Raw genomic sequence first — 15,146 nt, forward strand, 5'->3', positions numbered from 1 at the left:
AACCGATACCGATATATACTGTCGTGGAATTCACACATTATTATGCCTAATTTGGACAACCAGGTAGGGTGAAGATAAGGTCCTTTTTTTAAAAAATTATAAAATAAAATAAGATAAATAAATTAAAAACATTTTCTTTAATAAAAAAGAAAGTAAAACAATATAAAAACAGTTACATAGAAACTAGTAATTAATGAAAATGAGTAAAATTAACTGTTAAAGGTTAGTACTATTAGTGAACCAGCAGCACGTAAACTTATCACTTTCCTCTGGCACTGTTCCCCTAGCATTCAAAAAAGCGGTTATTCATCCTCTACTCAAAAGACCTAACCTCGATCCTGATCTCTTGGTAAACTACCGGCCGGTGTCCCACCTTCCGTTTATCTCGAAAATCCTCGAAAAAATTGTTGCACAGCAGCTAAATGAACACTTAGCGTCTAACAATCTCTGTGAACCTTTTCAATCCGGTTTCAGGGCAAATCACTCTATGGAGACAGCCCTCGCAAAAATGACTAATGATCTATTGCTAACGATGGATTCTGATGCGTCATCTATGTTTCTGCTTCTTGGGATGTCAGACTTAGCCTTACGGACTGTATCCCTTGCAGACTGTATTGATATATATTGATATATAATGTAGGAACCAGAATATTAATAACAGAAAGAAACAACCCTTTTGTGTGAATGAGGGGAAGGAGGTTTTTTGGGTTGGTGCACTAATTGTAAGTGTATCTTGTGTTTTTTATGTTGATTTAATAAAAAAATAAAAAAATAAAAAACATACCGATAATAAAAAAAATTATACCGATAATTTCCGATATTACATTTTAAAGCATTTATCGGCCGATAATATCGGCAGGCCGATATTATCGGACATCTCTAGCTAGAACTTTACGCTACTTTATACTAGAAATGCCAACAGTGGATGATGAATGCCCCATAACAAGAGGATAGAGAAAAAGAAGAGGTTTATTGACTATGGCGGACTCTCGGCACGGACTACAATGGCAGACGAGGGCAAATTTTCAGGACTTATGCAGATCCCAAATACACATCAGCAGGAACCAACAGGTAAGAAAAGTTGGTTTTGCATAATATTGCGAAACAAAATGCCAGATATAATGTCTGCTAATAGGTACATTTTGCGGTCTTTGTACACACACCATAATAATAATGTGTCGACAATCCATCAAGCGATGCGGCTTCATAGCTTCCCAAAGTCATACTAAAACATTTTGACAGATTTTTGAGCGCTGTGTATGATGTTCTATATTCTCAATGGAATATTTTAAGTTTTGGGGTTGTTAACTGGCGTCATCTTGCAGTCTACATGTATCTCTTATGTGTGACTGCCATCTACCGGTCACACTTATCATTACATCCATCCATCCATTTTCTACCGCTTGTCCCGTTTGGGGTCGCGGGGGTTGCTGGAGCCTATCTCAGCTGCACATTACACCATGTACTAAATAAAATAGTTTTAAGGTCAGTAAGCACAACCAGAATTATTCCGTACATTAGGCGCATTGTCGATTTTTTGAGAAAATGAAAGGATTTTAAATGTGCCTTATAGTCCAAAAAATACGGTACATGTAAACCCTTTGGAAATCAGGTCCAAAAAGTAATAGGTGCTTGCTTCATGAAAGCAAGAGTGGTCATCCGATTCCGTGTCATTACAAGATATTGTACAAGAAGAGGAGCTTATATTTCCTGACTAGCCTAGGACAAAATTATAAGAAGGTACAAATGCCTGAAAGACACAACAGAGATTAAAGAAAGTACAATAGACAGGACTACTGTGACGTGTCGATGAGAGACAAAGTTGGATGTAAACTGTCTCAGAAAAGAAGCTCACACAAGGAGTTGTTCTTTTTTTTTTTTAAATTAATGTTTCTTGCATTTAAGTAATTCCAGACGCTCAAATGCGTTGGTGATGCGATCCACAGCCTCGCACACAGAATCAAGTGTCAGTGTGCATATCTTTCTGTTGTCTAGACTGCGATTCAGAAAAGATGGAACAGGACCACAAAAAATCTGTACAAGTTGTCAGACATGTCTATATATAAACTCCAGCATTTCAGGAGAGTTGGACGCAAAATTAAAGGATTCAAGTATGAGCGTGCATGAGTGTGCGTGTGTGTAAGTGTGTGTGTGATTTCCCACCCATTGTGTCAGTAGTCTGGCTGGCAGCCACGCGGAGATGAGGAAGTGAAGAGTCTGAGCGTTGAGACGAGGTGGAAGGGGAGGACATAGCAGTGCCGTTCACCTTGGAATCCGTCTAATGGAGAAAAAACACACGAGACACAAGTGTGAACATATCAAGAGTTAAAAGGTCTGTTATAATCACACTTTGGTTCATTTTGGGCTGCAGTACAGGGACAAAATATAAAACTGCTTAGCATTTGCGTAAGTACCATAGCTTAAGTTATTTCTAAAATGGAACACAAACCCTGTTTTTCAAGCTCTGGCTTCTCCTTGACCCTATCGCTAATTATAATGACACATTAGCACTTCCTGTCCTTTACTTTTAATGTGTGCTTTGTGGGAAACCGGCACACCCCTGTACTGAACCAAACAATCACATTTCAAATAAATGTACCGTTACACCCCTAGTAACAAGTACACCACAAAGGAGACGTGTATCTGTGTGTGTGTGTGTGTGTGCCCACCTGCTCTAGGAGTTGCCTGAGTCGGTGCAGTTGGGACTCCAGCTGTTTGTTGTGATCCTCAAGGATCTGCATCCGAGCCTCCAGGCGCCCCTTGTGCTGTCGCAGCAGTTTGGCCTCGGCAATGAGCTCGGCGTCTCGTGCGCGTTGCGGCGACACAGGCAGCATTTCTGGAGGCGAAGGTAGAGGGGACAGGCCCTTTCTGTCATGGGCCTTCTTCAGACGGTCATACTCGGCTTGCAGCTTCCTGCGGCAAGGACGAGACATGATGGCGATGTCAGCAATCTGGTGATTCGATCACTCGGTCTGATTTAGCTGCAGGAATGGCGTCCAAACTTTTTTCAGATTCGGCCCCATACATACAAATTGTATAGAGGAGCCACTTTGATACATTTTATACATCGTTTAATGTGGACCGCGACGAAAGCCTGGAAATAATGTGAGTCAATAAAAAACTGCATCTCTATTACAAAATATTCGTTCTTTTAATTTTGTCTTTTTAAATGTAATATGTATCTGATCAGGCAACAAACATAATATTAACACAAATTCCAAATATTTATTTTAGGCCATGTTATTGTATAAGCTACATGTAATATATTTATAACTGTGTAGGCCTCGGCGAGTTCTACACACGCACACACACACACTTATATATATATATATATATATATATATATATATATATATATATATATATATATATATATATACATATATATACAGTACAGACCAAAAGTTTGGACACACCTGATTTCAATGTGTTTTCTTTATTTTCATGACTATTTACATTGTAGATTGTCACTGAAGGCATCAAAACTGTGACACTTGTGAAGTAAAAACCCTTTCAGGTGTCTTGAAGCTCATCGAGAGAATGCCAATAGTGTGCAAAGCAGTAATCAGAGCAAAGGGTGGCTATTTTGAAGAAACTAGAATATAAAACACGTTTTCAGTTATTTCACCTTTTTTGTTAAGTACATAACTCCACATGTGTTCATTCATAGTTTTGATGCCTTCAGTGACAATCTACATTGAATGGAAGGTGTGTCCAAACTTTTGGCCTGTACTGTATTTATACATTTATTAGGGATGTCACAGTATGAACATTTCTTATCACAGCTATTGTGACCAAAATTATCATTATTATCACGGTAATTTTAAATGGGCCCACCAATTTCAAAAACTACTTATACTGAAATCCTTTAACCAGGTTTTATTTAAAAAAAAAAAAAAAAAAAAAAAACACATTCAAAATATATGTATGTACCTCAAGTAGAAAATGTAATGTGCATATGAAAGCAACACAAGCACTATAAACAAAGTAATATGGCAGAAACAAAATAATAACATAGATAAATAAAAATACATGTGAAAATTGTGCAAGATTGCACCTTATGTTCAAAAGACGCAACTACACTTTTTGTCCATATAGATAAAAATAGTGTTCATACATGAGGTCTAGTCTTATACATAGGGCTGCACGATTATGCCCAAAATAATAATTAAGGTTATTTTTTTTATCAATAGTGAAATCACAATTATTAATCACGAATATTCATTTTTAGGTGAAACAGTGTAAGGGTGGGGCGTGAACGTGACACATACATACATTTAAAGAAAAATATTTGTGTTTTTGTTCATTAATAGCATCAATGTGTCAGCTTTTTCTCATTACATGATGCCTTTATCTCTGTTTTTTACATTTTGATAGAGAGAAGTTATGTCCATGTGTGTACATGCCGTATCGGGGCAGACCCATTATGAGTTTGAGCAGAAATTTGTCGTATATGAATTAACTGTACATCATAAAACATAAAATAAATGCTATGTCACATTAATGGTTTTTAAAGTAATAACTTTGTGAAATGAAAAAAAAAAAGTAATGTAAAAAACTTGCTGTTTACTTTTTTTCAATATAAAACACAAAGCAGTTTGGCCAATGAAGATAAAGTCAAATAAACAAGCTTTGTTCAACAACACCATGCAACAGTTTGGCCAACAAAAAAAAACAGGAGTGATATCTCACACATATAATACACAATCTTTAACCCTTTCACTGACAACAAGGCATACATTCAATTCGATGAGATGACAAAACATTTGAGCTAGTATTGATGTTATCGGAACACTCACAAAGTTAGCAGTTAAATAAAGGACGAGTGACCATCCCATTAAACAAACTAAAGACTTTATAAACAAGTTGTGGCAACGTTCCCTACACATCGCCTGCTGCACGGTAACTCTCAGTCACAGCAATTGGCAGAAAGAAGCTATGTTGCACTTTCAAAATGAAACCGCAACATCAAATATTTTTTCCTCCAAAAGACTTAGGCTGACCATATTCTGAAATCCCAAAAAGAGTACACATATATGCGTGCCAAGGCGGGTGGCACGCCAAGGCTGGGACGAGGTGAAAATTTGCCAATGATACTCGAACTTCCTTTATAAATAATATATTTATTTAAATAAAGCATTTTTTTCTCCTCTGTTGACAGCAGTGTTGTCCCAGGGACCCCATCAAGTCATAAAAATGGGGTCCCACAATACATTTTTGGGGTCCCACTTTTTTGTAAGCGTTTTGAAAAGAAATTATAAATGTATGTTTTATCCTGTTATATCTCACATTCGATATTGAGTTTTGGAAAAAGGTTGTCATAAACGTTACTTAATTAATCTAAAAAATAGAAAAGAAAACACATTTGTATGCACATGTAAATGTATTCAGTTATAAACATTAATTCACTTTCTTTCAGAGGTGGGACCAAGTCATTGCTTTGCAAGTCACAAGTAAGTCTCAAGTCTTTGCCCTCAAGTCTCGAGTCAAGTCCCGAGTCAAGACAGGCAAGTCCCGAGTCAAGTCCAAAGTCAAGACTGGAAAGTCTCAAGTCCTGCATTTTGAGTTTCGAGTCCTTTCAAGTCCTTTTAACCACAGACTAATATATTTACACAGATTGTGTATGCTTTTAAACCGCTGTATTCATTTATTAAAACAAGTGCATTTGAAATAGCAGGAAAGAAAATAGTGCTGACATTGCACTTCATAATAGCACTATTAACCAGTCATTTTAATAGTTTAAACACTTTTAAACATTTAACTCATTCCTTTACAGAATAAACACATTTGCAAAAACAAGTGCAACTGTACTTATTTGTACAAAAGTGTTAACATTGTATTTCCATGGCATATTGCATTGTAACTGGTTCCACAGCAGTTTCTATTCTGTTCTTACCTTATCTCATTGATCTCATCTCATACTGTATATGTGTTGATGTGTGCGTGCACATGAAAAACATAACAAATACATGAACATAACAATGAACAGAGTTGTACTTTTTAGATGTCAGGACCCTATGCAATATGTACACATATTCTTAATATAGTATATATTTTAACTGACCTTTATTTGACTATGTTTGTCTTTTTGTAGGTGGCTAAAATACGCGGTGCTGCTGACCGCCGTCTAACGTTATGTTACTGTGTGTGATACATTGACTAACGTAACGTTATGTGTAGGTACCTCATGCAACCCTGCTTAAAAAATCACTTGACAAAAAGTATGAATAAGGTAGCAAACTGCAGTGGACGCAACATATTGCCGTGTTTGAAATGACGTTATAACCATAAACATCTTATAAGTAGACGCAATATTGGTTGCTGTGACGCGAGCAATTTGCATCTTGAAGTGGTGATGAGGAGCCGGCGAGCAGCCTAAACTGACAGTTGACAGGTAGAAAACAAAGATGCTAAACTGACAGTTGACAGGTAGAAAACAAAGATGCCGGGCTGGTGTTCAGCGTTTTCCTGCTCAAATGAGCGGACTGTTGAAAATAGGAATCGGGGGATTACTTTTCACAAGTAAGATTTAACATTAAAGGCCTATTGAAATGATTTTTTTTTATTTAAATGGGACGAGCAGATCCATTCTATGTGTCATACTTGATCATTTCGCGATATTGCCATATTTTTGCTGAAAGGATTTAGTAGAGAAAATCGACGATAAAGTTCGCAACTTTTGCTCGCTGATAAAAAAAGCCTTGCCTGTACCGGAAGTAGCGTGACGTCACATGAGCTAGTATTCCTCACAATTCCCCGTTGTTTACAATGGAGCGAGAGATTCGGAGCGACAAAGCAACGATTACCCCATTAATTTGAGCGAGGATTAAAGATTCGTAGATGAGGAACGTTACAGTGAAGGATTACAGAGGCAGTGATGGACGTATCTTTTTTCGCTCTGACCGTAACTTAGGTACAAGCTGGCTCATTGGATTCCACACTCTCTCCTTTTTCAATTGTGGATCACGGATTTGTATTTTAAACCACCTCGGATACTATATCCTCTTGAAAATGAGAGTCGAGCACGCGAAATGGACATTTAAAGTGACTTTTATCTCCACGACAATACATCGGTGGCACACTTACCTACCGAGCTAACGTGATAGCATCGTTCTCAAATGAAGATAGAAACAAAAGAAACAAACCCCTGACTGGAAAGATAGACAGAAGATCAACAATACTATTAAACCATGTACATGTAACTACACGGTTCAAAATTCTCAGCCTGGTAAGGCTTAACAATGCTGTTGCTAACGACGCTAAGGCTAATTTATCAACTTAGCAACCGGACCTCACAGAACTATGATAAAAACATTAGCGCTCCCCCTACGCCAGCCAGCCCTCATCTTCCCATCAACAGCCATGCTCACCTGCGTTCCAGCGATCGACGGCGCGACGAAGGACTTCATCCGTGGGTTTGGCGGCAAGCATCGGCTAGGCGTAGTAAGTAGTCCTTGTTGTGTTGCTGTAAGTATTGTACTTAGCTGCTAATACGCCTAATCAGCCTCCATTGTTCATTAAACAAATTGCAAAAGATTCACCAACACAGATGTCCAGAATACTGTGGAATTTTGTCGAAGAAAACAAGAGGTTTTTGTATCGGGTCGATGGGGTACAACCACTTCCGTGGATTTTGTGACGTCACGCGCATAAATCATATCCAAAGGAGTTTTTCAACCGGAAGTGTGGCGGGAATTTTAAAATTGCACTTTATAAGTTAACCCGGCCGTATTGGCATGTGTTTTAATGTTAAGATTTCATCATTGATATATAAACTATCAGACTGCGTGGTCGGTAGTAGTGGGTTTCAGTAGGCCTTTAATGTACTATTGGTTGTATTTTATGAAAATAACATTACCACAGAGTTGAGAAGGAGCAAAGATCTTCAATATTTGTATGTGAAAATCACAAATAAATCTTCTGGGGAAGGATGACGCCCCTACAGGGGTTTGGTTTACAAACTTTCTTCCCCACCTAAAACAAAATTCACCAGCCGCCATTGATTATGATGCATTCTCATTTTAGGCAAAATATAAGACAATACTTTCTTAACAGTATAATTGTAACCAGGAATAAGTCTTCAAGTAACAATATTCAAATACTAACATTGTTGGGTAAAACAGAATTCGGTTTTATTCTGAATCCAGTGAAACAGATTGGTGGTTTTAGCTGATATAAAGACTTTCAGGTGTTTATATATGTTTAAGTATTTGGCAGATGCTTTTATCCAAAGCGACATACATAAAAAATACATATATAACAATCACTGTAAACATGATCATTTAAGGGAAGAATGTAATACAAAATATCAATACAAAGTGTCACGACAGAATAAACTCTCTGCTGCTGCAGCAACAGAGATACGGTCTATAAGATATATAGATATCTAATGTATTCATACATTGTTTATGTAGCATAGTAACATAATCATATTGTTTCTTCCATTTAAAAATAGCTGACCGTTTTTCCCCCCCTTCTCTGGGATTATATTCCCAGTTTTAATCTCGGACGTCTGGTCACTTATAGCGTATAAGAATATTCTATTACTGTTAAGCAAACTATGTATAATAAAACATGTGTCCGTTATCATAGCTACACGGATGACAAAAAAGCGCGTGAAAATGAGTGGTATTCAGTGAGGTAAAATGAATTAAATGCGCTGACAGTTCATTGCTCCTGCCAAATGAATTGCACTGAGTGGAGCGGATCACCACTCCAAGATGGCGGCCCTGCGTCTTGTCTGCGCCAGTAGGCAGTAGCGCTCGATGCTGTGTACCCTTATAAGATGTCTATGGTTATGACGTTAGCAGTGAGTTTACAGCCTCACTTATTTAACTACACAGCAAATAAAAGTCACGTTACTTAGCCAATAAACGTTATCTTACATTCAAAACTTACCCTTCTTAGTGCAACTTCAATTGTCGAACGAAGTTGGAAGTTGTTGCGTCTCCGTCTGTAATATTCGAACTGCGTGATTTGCATACGGCAATTCGTTGACCAAGTCGTAGTTTTTATACCCGAACGAAACCAACTTTGGTATAAATCTTACTCACTGGCGCGTTGTTTGACAACTCTTGTTCATTGGTTGTCCTGCAATTTGATTGGATCAATGCTGTGTGATGAAAACAATGTAGATCTCATTTGATTGGCTGTTGTACTGAGAGCACACACGCTGACACGCAGCACACACGCTGACAGATAGACAGACAAGTACAAAATGAAAGCTATGGAGCGCTCCCAATTAACTTTTTAAGCTTTAGGTTTTGGGGAAAGTAGCAAGTCATGTCAAGTCAAAAGGCTCAAGTCCAAGTGAAGTCACAAGTCATTGATGTTAAAGTCTAAGTCGAGTTGCAAGTCTCCTTACATTTTGTCAAGTCGAGTCTAAAGTCATCAAATTCATGACTCGAGTCTGACTCGAGTCCAAGTCATGTGACTCGAGTCCACACCTCTGCTTTCTTTTTTCCTTCATGGATCTAAACTTTACCGTGGACGGTATTTTTTTCTATATTTTCTTTCTTTCATGTTTATTTCGAATATGTAGACAAAACAAAAACAAACAAATTTTGCAAAAAACAACAAAAAAGCCATTCAAGAATGAATAACAAAAACAATAATAATAATAATAATAATAATAGTAATAATAAAAATCAAAAAGAAACAAGAAATGAAAATAAACATTAATGTAAACATATACGAAAAGGAGTGAGAAGAAGTAAAAACTTATGTACTCCCACCCCTCTTATTACTTACTGTATGTTTAATAATAATAATAATAATATATAAAAATGTTATGTTATATAAATACATATACATATATAAGTATGTACATATGTATATATAGATATCTACAACATACATTTAACAAGTAACTATGAATGTGACACAACAGCGTGTATACATAGTATACATATACATACCTACTGACTCTTAGTGCAGTTCACTATATCCTGTGAACAATATATTTTTGTACATTCTTTTAAAAACATTGATGCTTGGACTTTGCTTATGCTTTCATTTAATAAGTTGTCGGTGTATTTATTTCAGTATAAAAGTGTAAAAAGTGTTTTGCTTCGGTCATGAAATGATGATAATGGTGTGCCAGGGCATACATACATTATTTATTTAACGCCTAAATCTCTGGAGTCTACATCAACTTAAGATCTATCCTTCATTTCAAAATTATTATTATTATTTTTTTAATGTTGTTTTTTTGTTTGTTTGTTTTCTGCCCTTTTTTGTCAAAGAAAACTATGTTTTTTTATGGCAAACACACAAAATATGCAAAATCTTCCACCAAAAATATTTTTCAAAGTGTAATATTTGATGTGAAGTAATCGGAACCTTGGATAGGTCAATAATTCATAAACACATTGATTTTGATTCAATATTATGTTTTGAGCAATGACAGTTTTGAAGAAAAAACCCCAGCTTTGTAAAACAAACATTGCAACTTTTTCTAAATTACATTTCACCCGTAAGTTTTTTCATTCCACTTTTGTTATGTTTTTGTTTATTTTAATGTATTTTTAGAATGTGCTTTAAAACATGAACTGCAGGCTGCAAATGGCCTCCAGGCCACACTTTTGATATAGATAATAAAAAGTTAAATGTGATAAGTCTATCAATAAAAAGCAGAGCCTGGCGACGCATGCGGGTTTATCATAACGCACAGTCAGCATCTCTGCTTCAGTAAACAATGACGGTGATGACGTCACTGTCAGAGATGGGAGCGACACTTGCTATTCTGTCAGCCACTTCTCCAAGAGACTCCTTTTGAACACTCCTCGCACATTAACACTTCAAAAGGCACACGATTGCCTCGTTTTTTGACCCGCAAAGTATGTTTTTGGGCTAGGGGAGTCTGCTCGGGTGCTGGTTAGTTTGAAGCTAACAGCTAGCCTGTCTCCACCCTCGATGGATGTCGATGCAGCGGGAGATAAAAGTGAAGTTTCCATGGACTCACAAAGACTAAAACAAGTCATTTACTAGAGCCATGGCACAGGATAAAGTTAACAAAGTTGACTTTACCCTCACCTTAGTGTTTACCATGAAGTCTTTCTTTTGACAGCCCCTCGCGGTAAACTTGTCTGAGTGCAAACTGAGGCAGTATTTGTCATTGATAAAACTTTCAGCGAATCAAAATTTACGACTAATAAGAACGCAATAAACAGGGACAGAAATTCGGGAGACGCGCGGGGTCCCGGAATTTCGCGTCCTTTCTGATTTCAATGCGTAAAAAGACACAAAAAGTGCGTTCACGTCAACACTGGTTGACAGTATAACAAAATAAGTCACACTTATATCCTGTAACATTCACAGTTTTAGAAAAAGTGCAGAGGTAGCAATATTCAAAATAAGCTCTTGTATATAATGTAAACATAAATAATTCCTCAAAACAGATGAATTAAATTTAAACAAAAAACAGCAGACGAGCTCTCGCCCTGCACAGCTGTTTTGTGCTTTGTGGTGTCGATATGGGCTTGTAGATGGTTTATTTTCCACAGATACATACAGTACGTTCCTGCCTTGCACACAGTGCATTTTGCTTCCCATGTGTCACGGCCAGGACGAAAACACGGATACTTTTCCCCACAAATCATCCGTGATGTTGCATTTACGTGTCGGCATCTCTTCTCTTGTGCTCTACCATGAATTGATTAACATGGACTTATTAACTTATTCGGGTGTTACCATTTAGTGGTGAGCGCACCTGTTTTTATTAGCACACACAAATTGGCACGATCAACCACGGACGCATTTCAGCTGTGCGTGTCAGCCTTCAATAATGAAAACAGGCGTTTAGGAAATAAAAGACAATTAGGCCAAACGCAATAATTGAGGGCACATCTTAACATGTATAATTAAACCTTAATTAAGCAAAAATATTGCTCCGACCCGGCTGCACCAAATAATAATATAAATAATTTTTAATAAAGTCAAAATACAAATAAGGCAACAAGAGAAGTATCCCACACTTCTCTTTTGTAAAGTAAATTTGTACAGCCAATATGGGCATCTACATCAACAATATGATTTCCTTGAGAAGCTGGACAGGACAAAAAAAAATTTTTTTTAGCAAAAATATGATTTATTCGAATACTCGTTTAATCGATCGGGATATTCGATAGAATACTCGATTACTAAAATATTCGATAGCTGCAGCTCTAGATATTATTGAAATTTGTAGTTAATGCTTTATCGCGTTTGACAGCCCTAACTTCATGACTATGTTTATTTTAGGGCTGTCAATGTTAACTATAAGTTACTTTTTTTTAACACGCACGCTGCTTTTTGACCCTCTGTCCATTCCGTAGCGTGGGAAAATGTAAAGCCGTTCAGTTACTATTGAGTCACAAGCTTGAAAACCATGGCAAGTTGTCCACCCGACAAGACAAAACAACTTTATCTTTCATTGCCGTAAGACGACATCACTGCAGCAACTGCCTGCTGGCGTGCTTTGCCGCTTGCAGAGAGGTGGAGCTTTACTTCCATGTTTGGACTACGGTTGAGTGCATTGATAACATAAAATGTAGATTGTTACACTAACTGCTTTAGTAAGATTGGATAAAAACTCAGCAGAAAAGAACGACAGTATGCAGAAAGTCTAGAGTCATTTTTTTCACGTCGTCAAAACATGTCGAGACACCTCATCTCATACCAATCACAAACTTTCGGCTTCACAATAAAAGCACGACACGTCAAATCCAGTCTTATTACATTAACAAAATTAAAAATCGTCTTACATTACGATCATGGTTTGTAATGTAATCTGTGATATTTCTGCCTAAATAAATGTTTTCTGGCAGATTGAAATAAAGTGTATATTATTTTATAACCTGCTCTGATTGATAGTCCGCAATTACAGAATCTTAAGTCCATCCATTTTCTACCGCTTGTCCCTTTTGGGGTCGTGGGGGGTGCTGGAGCCTATCTCAGCTGCATTCGGGCGGAAGGCGGGGTACACCCTTGACAAGTCGCCACCTCATCACAGGGCCAACACAGACAGACAGACAACATTCACACACTAGTGCCAATTTAGTGTTGCCAAGCAACCTACCCCCAGGTGCATGTCTTTGGAGGTGGGAGGAAGCCGGAGTACCCGGAGGGAACCCACTTAAGTATAATTTAATTATAAATGGACAAGGTTAAAACATTGTCATGTAGATATATGAATACCATTAACTTTACATGTGCTTTACAGAATATTAAAAACATTTATTCAGGTAGAAATATCATAAATTACATTACCAAACATCTTTAAAAAACCATAATCATAACAGTCCAAAATTGGTGTTATTAATGTGCGAAACTGGTATCTAAACATGGCATAGCTCCTCTGAATGCAAGTGCTCCTACAGCAAGAATACAAATTCTGTATTCCTACAAAAAACAAAATCTAGCAAGACACCAACGCACTGCAGGTAATATTTTTTATTGTCATTAAAAAGGCTGTTTGTATGTAAAAAAAAAAAGCATACTGTTTAAAAACATTTTACTAAAGCAAACTAAATGTCCAGTCATGGTAATAAAAACTAGAAAATTATAAGTCTTGGGTACACTTATTTATGATAAAAAATGTATCTACTTGTGATTATCGCAATTAATTTTGAGTTAACTATGAACAAACTGCGATTAATCACGATTAAATATTTTAATCGTTTGACAGCCCTATTATATATTACACATACTGTATTTTAGTATTCATTTTATTTTTAGAAAATGACGATGGCTTGAACTACAGGCTTCATTCCTGCCGAGCCATGATTCAGGAGCCTTGAGGTAGTGGCAGCAGGTGGGAACAGGTGAAAGAACAAAAGATAAGTTTGACTAACCTGTTTTCCTGCTCCAAGTCGTTGAGGACCCGCTCCAACTCTCCTTTCTCTTCTGTTTCCATGGAGACAAGGATCTGGGCCGGACTGCGGGGCTGGCTAAGGGGAGAGCCTTGGTTCAGAGACTGGCAGTAGTGTTGGATCAACATGTGCTCGTCATCACTGCAAACACACATGCACAGCAAACAAACAGCTAAGTAAAAAAGCGACTGTGAATGCAGCAAACAGGACCTTCGCAAAACAAGAAGCAAATAGCAACAGACATCTATTTGGAGTATTGTAAAGCACTTAATCCGGTAGCAGCAATAGTCTAATGTGTACGTGTCAAACTCAAGTGTGGCCTGCCACATGGTTTTATGTGGCCCACAAAGAATTGCAAATAATGTGCATCAATGAAACACTTCATCTTTCTTACTAAATGTATTCGGTTTTTAAATTTTGACAAAAATTGTGCATGCAATTGTATGTCTTTCACACTCTAATGTTATCTGATCATGCAACAAACTATTATATAATCAGATATCACTAACATTTTTGTTAAAATAAAAATAAATTATTAAATATCTGCTTGTCACCCTGACTTGTGATTTCAAAGCAATTTAGTAATAACATGAGACGATTATACATTAATAGTAACATATTCACTGTTACAAGCGGCCCTCTGAGGGCAGCCCTATTTGCAATGCGGCCCTCAATGAAAAGTAGTGTGGCACCATCTGTCTTGTTCAGAATTTAAACTACCAATACCATAATTATATGTTGCAACAGTAAATATTCAGGTCAACCGATCACACATTCCATTTTTCCAGTCTTTGGGCTGAATTTTTAGTCAAGAGGTCATAGGGACGGAAATGGAGAAGAATAATAATGTACTTGGCCACAAAGAGGGAAAAGAGTCACATTAAAAAAATTATTGAATTTAAAAAATAAAAAAAATGCTAATAACGCTTAGATAAAGCAAATGACAAAATACATGAGATCACATGAAGGCCATTTTATTGCACATCCCTGAAAATAAATAAAAAAAATAAACAGCGACATCATTCTAATATGCACATGCATAAGGGCTGTGCAACACATACACATGCTGTGTCTCAAATGGAATACTTCTGTCAGTACACTTCAATAAGTATACTGTGTAGGTCTACTTGGTTTCTGAACACTCAAATTCTGACAGTGTAGTGCTGCCCAAATCCATTACTGTCCCTGCCGGAAATAACGATTGCAATATTTACCTGCTTCTTCTTTTCTCTCCTGTTTAATTGTGCATTGAAACCATTGAAGTTAGTCCACCCCCTTCCGCTACGTAGCTAAAAT

General features: G+C 37.1%; 1 protein-coding gene across 8 annotated transcripts in view; it reads right to left on the reverse strand.

Moving 5' to 3' along the window:
* Positions 1–15,146, reverse strand: part of dmd (dystrophin) — a 565,648-nt gene that overhangs the window by 22,862 nt on the left and 527,640 nt on the right. For all 8 annotated transcript variants that reach the window (XM_062054060.1, XM_062054059.1, XM_062054057.1 and 5 more), the window contains 3 exons: positions 13,833–13,991; positions 2,670–2,913; positions 2,164–2,278 (listed from right to left, as the gene is read on the reverse strand). In XM_062054060.1, the coding sequence (XP_061910044.1) occupies positions 2,164–2,278; positions 2,670–2,913; positions 13,833–13,991 (518 nt within the window). The remainder of the gene's footprint in view (positions 1–2,163; positions 2,279–2,669; positions 2,914–13,832; positions 13,992–15,146) is intronic.

The sequence above is a fragment of the Entelurus aequoreus genome, linkage group LG07 (genome assembly GCF_033978785.1).
Source record: "Entelurus aequoreus isolate RoL-2023_Sb linkage group LG07, RoL_Eaeq_v1.1, whole genome shotgun sequence".
NCBI lineage: Eukaryota > Metazoa > Chordata > Actinopteri > Syngnathiformes > Syngnathidae > Entelurus > Entelurus aequoreus.